The sequence below is a fragment of the Saimiri boliviensis genome, chromosome 9, assembly GCF_048565385.1.
Source record: "Saimiri boliviensis isolate mSaiBol1 chromosome 9, mSaiBol1.pri, whole genome shotgun sequence".
NCBI classification, from domain to species: Eukaryota; Metazoa; Chordata; class Mammalia; order Primates; family Cebidae; genus Saimiri; species Saimiri boliviensis.
Window position 1 is genome coordinate 18,076,197 of NC_133457.1, and position 13,713 is coordinate 18,089,909.

The 13,713-nt window shown below is 39.8% G+C and overlaps 1 protein-coding gene and 1 long non-coding RNA gene across 5 annotated transcripts in view; one reads left to right on the top strand and one right to left on the bottom strand.

Moving 5' to 3' along the window:
• GPR149 (G protein-coupled receptor 149) overlaps positions 1-3,261 on the bottom strand; it is an 80,283-nt gene extending 77,022 nt beyond the window's left edge. The window contains exons 1-2 of the mRNA XM_003925013.3: positions 1,729-3,261; positions 644-836 (exon numbers count right to left, since the gene is read on the bottom strand). Coding sequence (XP_003925062.1) covers positions 644-836; positions 1,729-2,709 — 1,174 coding nt within the window. The 5' untranslated portion in view covers positions 2,710-3,261. The remainder of the gene's footprint in view (positions 1-643; positions 837-1,728) is intronic.
• The window catches only part of LOC141585592 (uncharacterized), a 402,245-nt gene that overhangs the window by 91,030 nt on the left and 297,502 nt on the right, over positions 1-13,713 (top strand). The window lies entirely within an intron of this gene.

Genomic DNA, 13,713 nt, shown 5'->3' on the forward strand with positions numbered 1-13,713 from the left:
TTTGGTCCATGTGTGTGTGGGGGGGGGAGGGTATGGGTGTGGGTGTGTGTGTGGCCTACACTTACAATTTGTTTTGAAACTGTTTTCAAGCACTCTGATTCCTTACTCTGAAAACTTTCCAAAACCTCGGAAGAATACAAGCAGTAAAACAACAAAAATGCCTTTCTTTACTGTTCCATTGCATAATAATGGGTTATAATGTAATGAGTTTTCAGCTCCTTTCAGAGGGTTAGTAATCCTTTGTCAAATGCAAGCTTCTTAACAGCAATACTACATCTCATTCTAGACTTGGGAGGGGAATTTATTTTCTATTCTGTGCTAACAACTATGTCACCATCCATATATCATCTAAGTGACTTCGTTGACATGGTGTGCTGAATGAATTCGTCTTTAACTTTTTTTACCTAAAATAATTATTCAGTGCTGTAAGCAATTCATGGGGTTTTTCAAAACCAGCATCATTTAAAATCTACCCCAAAAGATGGTAGTGATTATTTCATTTTATAATTTCTCCTCACTATTTACCATTTACATTTGTCCTTGGACTCTTCATTCTCTACTGAGGCAATTTTGTTAATAGACCTCTTTTCTAAATGTCACTAAATGCATATTGCTGCCAATCACGGTCATATTGAGGACTTACTTTTTTTTCCATCGGATGCCACTGCATATGCGTTCTGCCTGCAGTTGATGATGCAGCCACAGGGCAAGTGGGTCCAGCGTTTGGACAAGACAAACACTGGGGTTACAGTGGTGGCCAGCAGGGTAAGTAGAAAGCTGAGTGTCTCCAAGGGAAGGCTCTGAAACCCCATTACGTTCTGGACCGCCATGTGCATCTGCAAGGGCAAGAGAACTTTAGACCTAACCCAAAATCACACTATATACTTCTCAAGCCTTTTCCCCACGCACGCTGCCTCAGTTCCCTTTCCAGCGCCCTCTCCTGATTGAGAGCCGGAGCTCTGCTCCCGAGCTGGCGCCCTGTCCTTGGTGGTGGGCTCCTGGGAACGGCGGGACGCACCCCGCTGCTCCAGACAGCACAGGAATGGGAGGGGTTTCTGCTTTTGAGTGCGGGGTCTGCGCCCGCTGCCTATTCAAGATTCCACCAGAAAGGCACAGTCTACAACGTGGAGGACGCTAGCTAGGAAACAGGAGTCCGTGAAACCTGCATCTGATTCTCCAAATGGCCTTTGTCGCCTCCCTGGACCCTCACCTCTGCCCACGCGCTTGTCACAGCGGGGCGCCACTCTGCCATCTCTTATTTGGATTCGGCTTCCTCCTGGAGGGAGGAACAAAAGCCTGTTCTGTCTCCTCTGTTCGCCCTCCACAACTCATCTCTCTTCTATCCCGTCCTCACTAGGCGGGAATGGAACGGCAAGAAAGGGATTTAATTCCCTCTCCTTTTCTGAATACTGCCAGTTTTTGCTGTGTGAGTCAATATCCTTGGCCAGCACCGATCTGGAAAACTAAGTCGCCTGAGACAGAAAGCGCTCCCCACACCCCTGACTTTTGAAAGGAGGAGCATCTAGTAGTGAAGACTACACGGCCAACTAGCCCTGCCCCGAACTGCATTCCTCTAAGTGCGTCTCTAAAATCCAGCGAGATACACTTGGAAGCGGACTTCACTGTGCGTCTCTTGGTGACTCCCCAAACCAGCGACGCTGGTCCCAACACTAATTTACACTGTCTGGCACACACACACTCGCGCTTTGTGAGCAACTGCACTTTTACCATCATGGGCAGCCAAAGGACGACTTTGGTAAGCGCTAGGATCAAAGCGAAGCGCTTCTGCGCTATGCTCACGGTGTAGCTTCTGGTGCCATAGAGAGTCCCCCGGTTCTCACGCCTGCAGGCTCCAGCCCCTGCGGCAGCCGGTGCACCCGGTCGGAGCACCGGGTCCGAGCTCGAGGAGTATCCCCCAGAGCGCCGCAGACTAGGGGCCGGAGCATCCTCCGGGGATAGGGAAAGCACTCTCCCCATAGCAGGAGGGGTCCCAGGAGTGGAAACTCCACGGGAAATTTCCTGGTAGTTGGCGTGGAGTCTCGGCGGCTCCTCCGAACACAGCAACCGGTAAGTGAGTGGGACCGAGAAGCCCACGAGGATTCCGAGGGCCAAAGCGTACACGGTAGAGAGTAGCAGCACGTAGGAGCTGGAGCAGTCCACTAGGCAGCCCCAGGGCGTGTGCACGAAGGCGCCCCAGCCACACAGCGGGAGAGCGGAGAGCAGCAGACTGGCTGTCCATACCGTCAGCACCACGCTGACCACCTGGCCCGATCTTCTGGAGGCTGTCTGGCTCCCCACATCCCTGTGCATCGTGTAAAAGTTGTAAGAGACTAGGAGAGTAGCCTTCAAGTTGCTAGAGAGGCCCTGGCATAAATACAATAAGGCAGAGGTGGTGCACAGAAATTGGAAGTAACCGGGGACCTCGTTTGGCCACTGCAAAAACATGAAGATGGTCACCGATAAGACGCTCATGAGATCATCCACAGACCAGGAAGCCACAAGCATGGACACAACGGTTCTGTTCTGCATTTTCAGCAGGGAAATTAGTGAATAAATGCTGCCCACCAAGGCTGCAAAAGTCAGGAGACATGTCAAGCAAAAGAGATAGATATTCAGAGTTCCTGGCGGATTTAAAAGGTCCGTAGAATTATGATTCTCTTTCCACAGGCTAGAGTCATTTGTTGATAAGTTACTGAGAAATAAAGACATTGTCCTTGGTCAGTATTTAATTTTCCTTATCAACGAGTCTGGTAATTTTCTCAAAAGAAAGACCGGCTGCTGGAAATCAGATTTCATTTCTCCTACCAAGTTCCCCTCTAGAGAGTCTCCTGGTCAGTCCTGCAGGAAATGGTCGGGCATGTCTCCTTTAGATCTGACTCAAGCTATATTTAAAAATTAGGTTCCATTTCAAGCATCAAAAAAACTGAACAAACAACTTTTCAACATTCCAATTAAAAATAAAGCAAAAACTCCTTCCCACCATCAAGTTTCAGGCAAGAAAGCAAAAAGCTCTTCAGGTACATTGAAAGCCAATGGTGTCTGGATCCTTTGGGGTCCTTCTTATGGAGCAAAGCAGCTTGTAGCTTGAGATAATCAAACCCTGTTCACTTTTAAAAGCGATAAAATGATGCATTTGGTTCCAGAGCTGGATTCAAAAGCAGGAGATTGTCAGGTAGGTTTCAGCTTTGAAGGTAAAAAAAGAGAGAGAGGGCGAGCGCGAGCCAATGAGAGGGAGCTTGTGCACAGAATCCCATCTGAACCGCTGTTCTTCAATCAGCCTGTGATCCTCGGAGCTGCAGGAAGGAGGAGTCAGCTCCAAGCAGGAAAGAAGCAGGAAAAAGGAGGGGAGTTCAGTGTTGAACAAAATGATATACGTTTATCTTAGCCTGCCTCTTTCAAAGCAAGAAACAGCGTCCTTGCTAAGCTTCCCCTTTGGCTTTAACATGTAAACCTAGCCCAAATACTTGCTCAGGCTTGATGTGAACTACAAGTATCACCTGTGAGAGGTCTAAGCTATTCCAGTAACTCAGGGTCTGCTTTTATTCGTATATAGACTTCCTGCTTCATAATCCATTGGAGGAAGAATATCATCAATGCCATTTATAAGAATAAGATAGATCAGATTTCGTTTAAAAAATTAGTGTGCTTAAGATTGTCATTATAGTCCTCATTACTCTAAAAAGGATTGTACAGAATCTTTGGATAGAGTCACACTAGCTTTAGTTATTTATTTATAACTTTATTTTCTGTCGATGGCATCAAGTAAGCAGGCTGTCATTTGAATAAATGATATGTCTAACGATCTATAAAGTTGGATGATATCAAATAGGGTCTAAAAGGATCATCCGACAGCAAACATTTTTAACCAGAGTATTTGAGACATAGAATAGTTGTATCTCTGAATGGTCAGTTTTGCAAGATGAGTGATTTAGCAAAGAAGTAACTGACACAAGCACTTCTGGTTCAGCATTTCCCAGGATGCTTTAGGGTAGCATTCTCCTCAGCTCAGCCTCATGACCATATGGCTACATTCTCCCATATAGTGCTGGAGGTCTAAATAGAAACGGGAAGGAAAAGGAAAAAGTTGATATGATAATGATTTAGTAACTGGAAATAGTAATAGCACTTTGATCATTCTTATCATTTATTTCAATGATAACTGAAGTATCATTTTGAACCTGAATCTGTTCAAGTAGAAAATGATTACATTAGTCATTGCCAGCCACACCCTTCAATAAACACAGCAGGCATTTCACTTATCTTTATATGTTGATTGTTTGATTTTCCCCCTCATTCAGCAAATGGAAACAAAAACTACGTGTAACAGGTAGTTCAGCACTCTAGCTCTCCCTACTGAGAGTACAGACCGTGCATGGCTGTGTGAATAAGAAAGGTTGGGCATACATTCATTTTCAAATAATGTTGATTCAGAAAGCCTGATGAAAAACAAATCTTATTTTTGAAAATTTCAAAGTTCTGTGAAAAGCCATCCTGCTTCTTCTCACAAACCTTATTCTTTCTTGCCATAGCAAAAATATTATTCTTCAATATGGTATTGAGTCCTGAATTTTCAGTTAGGTTTAATAATAAGTCTCAGATTGTTAATATACAATAAATAGAAATTAATAATAGCTACCATAGTATGATTTCATGTCTGAGAACATTTCCCCTATTATTAATATCATTTTTGGGTTTTCCATTAAATATAAATTTGGAAAACAGATACTTAACTACCATGTTGTACTGTTCTCTGGGATATTACAGAAGAAGAAAGAATGTTTAGCACACTTCCAAAGATTGGTAGTAGAACTGCATCCGGGAGTGAGCTACTAGAAATACCTGAATTTGACTTCAGACTGTGCTATTGCTGGATAGGTAACCTAGGGCAAAAATTATTGTACTTTCTCTGGGTGTCTATTTCTGCTCTTTAAAACAAAGAGGTGTCTTAATCCATTTTGTGCTAAAATGGAATACACAGACTGTGAAATTTATAAAGAAAAAAAAATTCTCATAGTTCTGGAGGCTGGGAAATCCAATAGCAGGGTGCCAGAATCTCACCAAGTGCCTTATTGCTGCATCACCCCATGGTAGAAAGGAAAAGGAAAAGAGAGCATGAGAGAAAAAGATAGATAGATAGATAGATAGTTAGATAGACAGACAGACAAACAGATATATAGATTGCAAGAGGGGGCTGAACTCACTTTTTCTTTCCATTTTTTTTTTCAAGAGCCAGGATCTTGCTCTTTCACTCAGGTTGGAGTGCAGTGGTACCATCTGGCTCACCAAACCTCCAATTCCTGGGCTCAAGTAATTCTCCTGCCCCAGCTTCCCAAGTAGTTGTAACTACAGGTTTGAGATACCATGTCAAGTTATGTTTTATTTTATTTATTTTTTGTTTTTTTATTTTCGTATTTTTTAGAGGTGAGGTCTCACCTGGACTCAAGTGATCCACCCACTTCAGCCTCCTAAGGTGTTGGGATTATAGGTGTGAGTCTCTGCATATGGTCTCACTTTTATAACAAGCCCACTTTCTGTAACTAACACACTTCTGAGGTAATGGCATGAATTCACTTATGAGACCAGGAGCCTCATGATCAAATCATCTATTTTTAGGCTGTACTTTCCAAGGCTGTTGCACTTGTATTAAGTTTTCAACACATGAGCTTTGTGGAACACATTCAAAGCATAGTGAGGGGTTAAACTAGATTATTTTTAGAGACTTTTCCAGTTCTAAAATTAAATAATACAATTTTTAAAAGTTCAGGTTAACCTCATTTCTATTTTCTTTCCTGCATACTTCACAATAATCAACATTGTCATCTAATAAGAGTTGGAAGCCAGCAAGAGCTAATACTTGGCTTCTGCATGATTTTTCTTTCTCTGATAGCATAGAGGCTCTTGTCTATAGGATATAGTATAAGATTCAAGCAACCTGAAATCTCTGAGACAACTGAGAGATTAAGGCTTGTCCTGGAGGTCTATGTGAAGCTAAAGCAAGTTTCGTATGAATGAGAGGTAAAATATCTTGTGTAAATCACTGAATTTTGGGATTTGATTGTTACTGGATAATATCCTAGCTCATCCCAATATTGTTAGAGATATTATTGCTCCCCTTTCATAGGTGAGAAAACAGATCCATGAGAGATTAATTGATTTTCCCAAAGGCACACATTTATTAAATGGTAGAGTCAGATTTTAAAATTGTAGTTTAGTTCTGCATTCTCAATCATAACAGATACATATTTTCTTTATTTTAATTAATTAATTTATTTTTTAATTGTACTTTAGGTTCTGGGGTACATGCGCAGATCATGCAGGATTGTTGCATAGGTACACACATGGCAATGTGGTTTGCTGCCTCCATCCCTCCGTCACCTACATGTGGCATTTCTCCCCATGTTATTCCTCCCTGACCTTCCCACCCCACTGCTGTCCCTTCCTTGGCCCACTCAACAGACCCCAATGTGTGATGCTCCCCTCCCAGTGTCCCTGTGTTCTCACTGTTTACCACCCACCTTTGAGTAAGAACATATGGTGTTTGATTTTCTGTTCTTGTGTCAGTTTTCTGAGAATGATGGTTTCCAGATTCATCCATGCCCCTACAAAGGACATGAACTCATCATTTTTTATGGCTACATAGTATTTCATGGTGTGTATGTGCCACATTTTCCTTGTCTTGTCTATCGTCAATGGGCATTTGGGTTGGTTCCAGGTCTTTGCTATTGTAAACAGTGCCTCTATGAACATACGTGTGCATGTGTCTTTATAAAAGAACAATTTATAATCATTTGGGTGTATACTCAGTAATGGGATTGCTGCCTCAAATGTAATTTCTATTTCTAGGTCCTTGAGGAAGCCCTACACTGTCTTCCACAATGGTTGAACTACTTTACACTCCCACCAACAGTGTAAAAGTGTTCCTATTTCTCTACATCCTCTCCAGTATCTGTTGTCTCAAGATTTTTTTAATGATCGCCATTCTAACTGGGGTGAGATGATATCTCAGTGTGATTTTGATTTGTATTTCTCTGATAATCAGTGGTGATGAGCATTTATTCCTGTTTGTTGGTCTCATATATGTCTTCTTTTGAAAAATGTCTGTTCATATTCTTTGCCCACTTTTGGATGGGCTTGTTTGTTTTTTTCTTGTAAATCTGTTTTAGTTCTTTGTAGATTCTGGATATTAGCCCTTTGTCAGATGAGTATATTGCAAAAACATTTTCCCATTCTGTTGGTTGCCAGTTCACTCTAATGATTCTCTTGCTGAACAGAAGCTGTGTAGTTTAATTAGGTCTCATTTGTCTATTTTGGCTTTTGTTGCCAGTGCTTTTGGTGTTTTAGTCATGAAGTCCTTGCTATGCGTATGTCCTGAATGGTTTCACCTAGGTTTTCTTCTAGGTTTTTTATGGTGTGAGGTCTTATGTTTAAGTCTTTAATCCATCTGGAGTTAATTTTAGTGTAAGGTGTCAGGAAGTGGTCCAGTTTCTGCTTTGTGCATGTTGCTAGCCAGTTTTCCCAACACCATTTATTAAACAGGGAATCCTTTCCCCATTGCTTATTTTTGTCTGGTTTGTCAAAGATCAGATGGTTGTAGATGTGTGGCATTGCCTCCAAGGCCTCTGTTATGTTCCTTTGGTCTATATCTCTGTTTTGGTGCCAGTACCAAGCTGTTTTGATTACTGTAGCCTTGTAGTATAGTTTGAAGTCAGGTAGCATGATGCCTCTGGCTTTATTCTTTTTGCTTAGGATTGTCTTGGCTATGCGGGCTCTCTTTTGGTTATATATGAAGTTTAAGGTGTTTTTTTCCAGTTCTGTGAAGAAGGTCATTGGTAGCTTGATGAGAATAGCATTGAATCTATAAATTACTTTGGGCAGTATGGCTATTTTCACAATATCTATTCCTCCTAACCGTGAGCATGGAATGTTTTTCCATCTGTTTATGTCCCCTCTTATTTCGTTGAGCAGTGGTTTGTATTTCTCCTTGAAGAGGTCTTTTACATCCTTTGTTAGTTGTATTCCTAGGTATTTTATTCTCTTTGTAGCAATTGTGAATGGGAGTTTGCTCATGATTTGGCTCTTTGTTAGTCTGTTATTGGTGTATAGAAATGCTTGTGATTTCTGCACATTGATTTTTTATCCTGAGACTTTGCTGAAGTTGCTTATCAGTTTAAGATTTGGGGCTAAGATGATAGGGTCTTCTAAATATATAATCATGTCATCTGCAAATAGAGACAGTTTGACTTCCTCATTTCCTAACTGAATACCCTTTATTTTTTTTTCTTACCTAATTGTTTTGGCTAGAACTTCCAATACTTTATTGAATAGGAGTGGTGTGAGAGGGCATCCTTGTCTCGTGCCAGATTTCAATGGGAATGCTTCCAGTTTTTGTCCATTCAGTATGATACTGGCTGTAGGTTTGTAATAAATAGCTTTTATTATTTTGAGATATGTTTCTTCAATACCTAGTTTATTGAGAGTTTTTAGCATAACGAGCTGTTAAATTTTGTCGAAGGCCTTCTCTGCATCTATTGAGATGATCATGTGGTTTTTGTCTTTGGTTCTGTTTATGTGATGGATTACGTTTATAGGCTTGCTTATGTTGAACCAGCCTTGCATCCCCAGGATGAAGCCTAATTGTGATGGATAAGCTTTTTGATGTGCTGTTGCAGTTGGTTTGCCAGTATTTTATTGAAGATTTTTGCATCTATGTTCATCATGGATATTGGCCTGAAATTTTCTTTTTTTGTTGAGTCTCTGCTGGGTTTTGGTATCAGGATGATATTGATCTCATAAAATGTTTTGGAAAGGATTCCCTCTTTTTGTATTGTTTGGAATAGTTTCAGAGGAATGGTATCAACTCCTCTTTGTATGTATGGTAGAATTCAGCTGTAAACTCATCTGGACCTAGACTTTTTTGGTTGATAGACTATTAATTGCTGCCTCAACTACAGCCCTTGTTATAGGTCTGTTCAAGGTTTCAACTTCTTCTTGGTTTAGGTTTGGGAGGGTGCAAGTGTCCAGGAATTTACCCATTTCTTCTAGGTTTACCGGTTTATGTGCATAGAGTTGTTTGTAATAATCTCTGATAGTAGTTTGTATTTCTGTGGAACTGATGGTGATATCCTCTTTTTCATTTTTATTGCATCTATTTGATTCTTCTCCCTTTTCTTTTTTTATTAATCTGGCTAGCAGACTGTCTATTTTGTATATCTTTTCAAAAAACCAGCTCCTGGATTTATTGATTGTTTGAAGGGTTTTTTTTTTTTTTTTTTTTTTTTTTTTTGGTCTCTATCTCCTTCAGTTCTGCTCTGATCTTAGTTATTTTTTGTCTTCTGCTAGTTTTTGAGTTTTTTTTTTTTATCTTACTCGTCTAGGCCTTTCAATTTTGACAATAGCATGCTGATTTTAGATCTTTCCTCCATTCTCTGGTGGGCATTTATTGCTCTGAATTTCCCTCTAGACACTGCTTTAAATGTGTCTTAGAGATTCTCCTATGTTGTGTTTTTGTTCTTGTTGGTTTCAAAGAACATCTTTATTTCTGCCTTGATTTCATTGTTTATCCAGTCGACATTCAGGAGCAGGTTGTTCAGTTTCCATGAAGTTGTGGGGTTCTGAGTTGGTTTTTTAATTCTGAATTCTAATTTGACTGCACTGTGGTCTGAGAGACTGTTTGTTATGATTTCCATTCTTTTGCATTTGTTGAGGAGTGATTTAGTTCCAATTATGTGGTAATTTTAGAGTAGGTGCAATGCAGTGCTGAGAAGAATGTATGTTCTGTGGATTTGGGGTGGAGATTTCTGTAGACATCTAGTAGGTTCACTTGGTCCAGATCTATCAAGTTCTGGATATCCTTATTAATTTTCTGTCTCACTGACCTGTCTAATATTGACAGTGGAGTGTTAAAGTCTCCCAATATTATTGCATGGGAGTCTAAGTCTCTTTGTAGGTCATTAAGAACTTGCTTTATGTACCTGAGTGCTCCTGTATTGGGTGTGCATATATTTTGGGTAGTTAGCTCTTCTTGATGCATTGCTCCTTTTACCATTATGTAATACCCTTCTCTTTTGATCTTTGTTGATTTAAAGTCTATTTTATCAGATACTAGGATTGCAACTTTTGCTTTATTAGCTCTCCATTTGCTTGGTAGATCTTCCTCTATCCCTTTATTTTTAGCCTATGTGTGTTCTTGCACCTGAAATGGGCTTCCTGAATACAGTACACCAATGGGTCTTGACTTTTTATCCAGTTTGCCCATCTGTGTCTTTTGATTGGGGCATTTAGCCTATTTACATTTAGGTTAAGATTGTTATGTGTGAATTTGATCCTGCCATTTTGATGCTAGCTGGATGTTTTCCCTGTTAGTTGATGCATTTTCCTCATTGTGTTGATGGTCTTTACCATTTTTGGTACATTTTTGGAGTGGCTGGTACTGGTTGTTCCTTTCCTTGCTTATTGCTTCTTTCAGGACCTCTTGTAAGGCAGGCCTGATGGTGATGAAATCTCTCAGCAATTGCTTATCTGTAAAGGATTTTATTTCTCTTTCACTTATGAAGCTTAGTTTGGCTGGATATGAAATTCTGGGTTGAAAGTTCCATTCTTTAAGGATGTTGAATATTGGCCCCCACTCTCTTCTGGCTTGGAGGGTTTCTGAGGAGAGATCTGCTGTGAGTCTGATGGGCTTCCCTTTGTGGGTAATCTGATCTTTCTGGGTGCCCATAGCATTTTTTCCTTCATTCCAACCCTGGTGAATCTGAAGATTATGTGCCTTGGGGTTGATCTTCTTGAGGAATATCTTTGTGGTGTTGTTCTCTGTATTTCCTGGACTTCAATGGTGGCCTACCTTGCTAGGTTAGGGAGTTTTTCTTGTTTTATTGGACACCTAGTTTCTTCAGTATGTAAGCTTCTCTTAGAGCCACGTTTACCTCATTGTCTCAAGATGGCTGTCACGCATCCAGATGTCACAAGACAATGTCCAAATGCAGAAAAGTTCATTTGCCTTTGTAATGTCAAAGAACACCATTTACAAAATCTTACCACTAGATTTTCTGTCATGTATTATTGGCCAAAATTGCCTTGTAGGTCCATTCCCAAACCAGTCATGACAAGGCAAATGGGATTACTATGATTGGCTCTGTCTGACATCACATGATTCTAAGGTAGCCTCAGTGTTGTCTACTTTTTGTTGTTGTTGTTGTTGTTGGGAAAATACCCAAATTCAGCATACTGTGAAATAATTTCTTATTTTCATGTAGCTATATTCTAGTTTCTTCAGTTATGCTCATATAGGAGAGACAATCTAACCCAAGGTTAGGAACACAAACCGTTTCTTCATGTTCCTACTCTGTATCTGTTAGCAGTACCTCAGTTTTTCTAACTCTGTAGCAACTCCATAGGGCTATTGTGAGGACTAAGTGAGTTAATGTATGCAAAGTATTAGAATGGTGGCTGGTACATAGTAAGCTCTCAATACATGTCAACAAATTTTATTAGCTAAGGCAGAGACAAGGAGTGGAGAGAGGAGCTTCTGGCATAACTTCAGTTTACCAATTTCTAGGAAGATTCCAATTTGTATTTTCAGATGTACTCATTTTGGACTACATTAGTCAAACAGATAATAATAATAACCACTATTTATTGAACATCTTTGATGTGTAAGGAAATAGCTAGGAATTTTTTCTGTGTATTATTTATAACCTCATGTCTATTTTGTGAGGCAATGGTCATAGAAATATCATTTCCTTGTAATAACTTCTAATATGTTTTGAATTGTGATTCTAACCACAAAAATCAATCCAAATAAATGGCAACGAGGTCACAGTTAATGATTTTTAACAAAAGCAGTTTTTATTACGAAAAATACATACATTTGAAAGTGGAGGGAAGAGAATAATGAACTCCTATTACCCAACTTCAACGATGCTTAACTTATGGTCAGGCTTGTTTCATCTATGCTCCACCACTACTTTCTAGATTATTTTAAAGCAAATTCCAGATACCACGCCTTTTCATCAGGAAACATTTTAGAATGTATTGTATATTTCAAAGATAAACATTGCTTTTCAAAATCATACTATGACACAAAAATACTAAGTTTCTTATAATATCAGTTATCTAGACTGGATTTGTATTTCTTTAGTTGCTTCCTCTCTCTTTGATATGATAAGAAGTAATATTCTAGGTCCATTTTGCATGTTTGCTGCCCCCAAACTGGCAGAGAATTATTTTTTAGTGAAGGTAAGTTTCAGGGTCAGCTTATATTGATGGATAAAGTCATATAATCGATAATCTTGCAACGTAAGTGGTCAAAGAATATTTGGGGAAGAAATATGTTATTGGGGATTCTATTTTAAACCAGCGTTTGGGAAGTGAGCTATTGGGTGGTGATGAGCTCTACTGATTGTATGTTTTGGACTGAATGACGTTGAGTGGCTCCATTCAACTTCATAGATAATGTCACAGGTGGTCCCTGGCTCTGCTTACTGGAGGCTTTTCAGACTCATCTGTCCTCCTAACATGTTTAGTTCTATGCATAGACCTAGTGCCTTGGAACAACTTTTCATCTTTCTTCCTGACCCCTTTGAGTTTGATTCCATCTGCGAGTAGTTTATTTGGCATTGAACTGCCCTCCTTTGTAAATGTTATACTTCCCCTCTCCCTAGGCTTCTTACTGCACAGGGTAGGCTGGCCCCACCTCACTCCTCATCCAGAAAGGTCTGCCAGGACCCCAGCAAAGGCAGAACTTTGCCCTTTCTTATTCTTGAAGAGGATCTTGAAATTTTCTCAGTAGTATAATTCACAGTCAGTAATACATCTGAAAAGATGTTATCATGATGATTTCCCCCAGGTTTTTGTGAGAGGAGAAAGATACCACCTTTGGACTAATAGCATATCATTGGATTTTTTTTTTTTTTTTTTTTTTTTTTTTTTGAGACAGAGTGACAGTGTGTTGCTCAGGCTGGAGTGTAGTGACATGATCACAGCTCACTGCAGCCTTCATCTGCTGGGTTCAGGTGATTCTTCTACCTCAGCCTCCCAAGTAGTTGGGACTACAGGTGCATGCCACCATACTTGGCTAATTTTTTTTTTGAATATTTGTAGAAACAGGGTCTGACTATATTGCCTAGGTTGGCCTTGAACTCCTGGGCTCAAGTGATCCTCCTGCCTCAGACTCCCAGAGTGTTGGGATTACAGATGTGAGCCACTGAGTCTGGCTCCAGATATTTTTAAAGAATAACTTTCAACACATAAAAAAAGGAAATCTTTTAAATTAAAATCTTTCAACTTAGTTACTAGGTTTAAAGGAGAGGTGCTCAATCTGTCTAATTCTACTGTGGAAGACTTTTATCATACTCCAGTGTTTTGTTACTTTCCTATCCCCAAGAGGAACAGAAAATTTTATCATTGTCTTACATCACGTAAAAGTAAAACATGGGTCAAATATTTTCCTAACTATATAATTCTTCATTCATCATGAATAGCATATCTCTGAAGTGAGCTTGAGCTTAGTTTCCCAGAAAAATATTATGAGATCACATAATAATTATAGAGTCAATTAAGACAGATTTAAATAACATGATTTATTTGCCATAAGATAATCTGTAAGCAACAAGGCAAATTTCTCAAGAAATTGTAGCAGAGTCTGAGAAGACTGGCTGATAAAATAGGTGATTTTATGTCTAAGAAGACTCTCAAATCATACAAATGTCTTTTAAA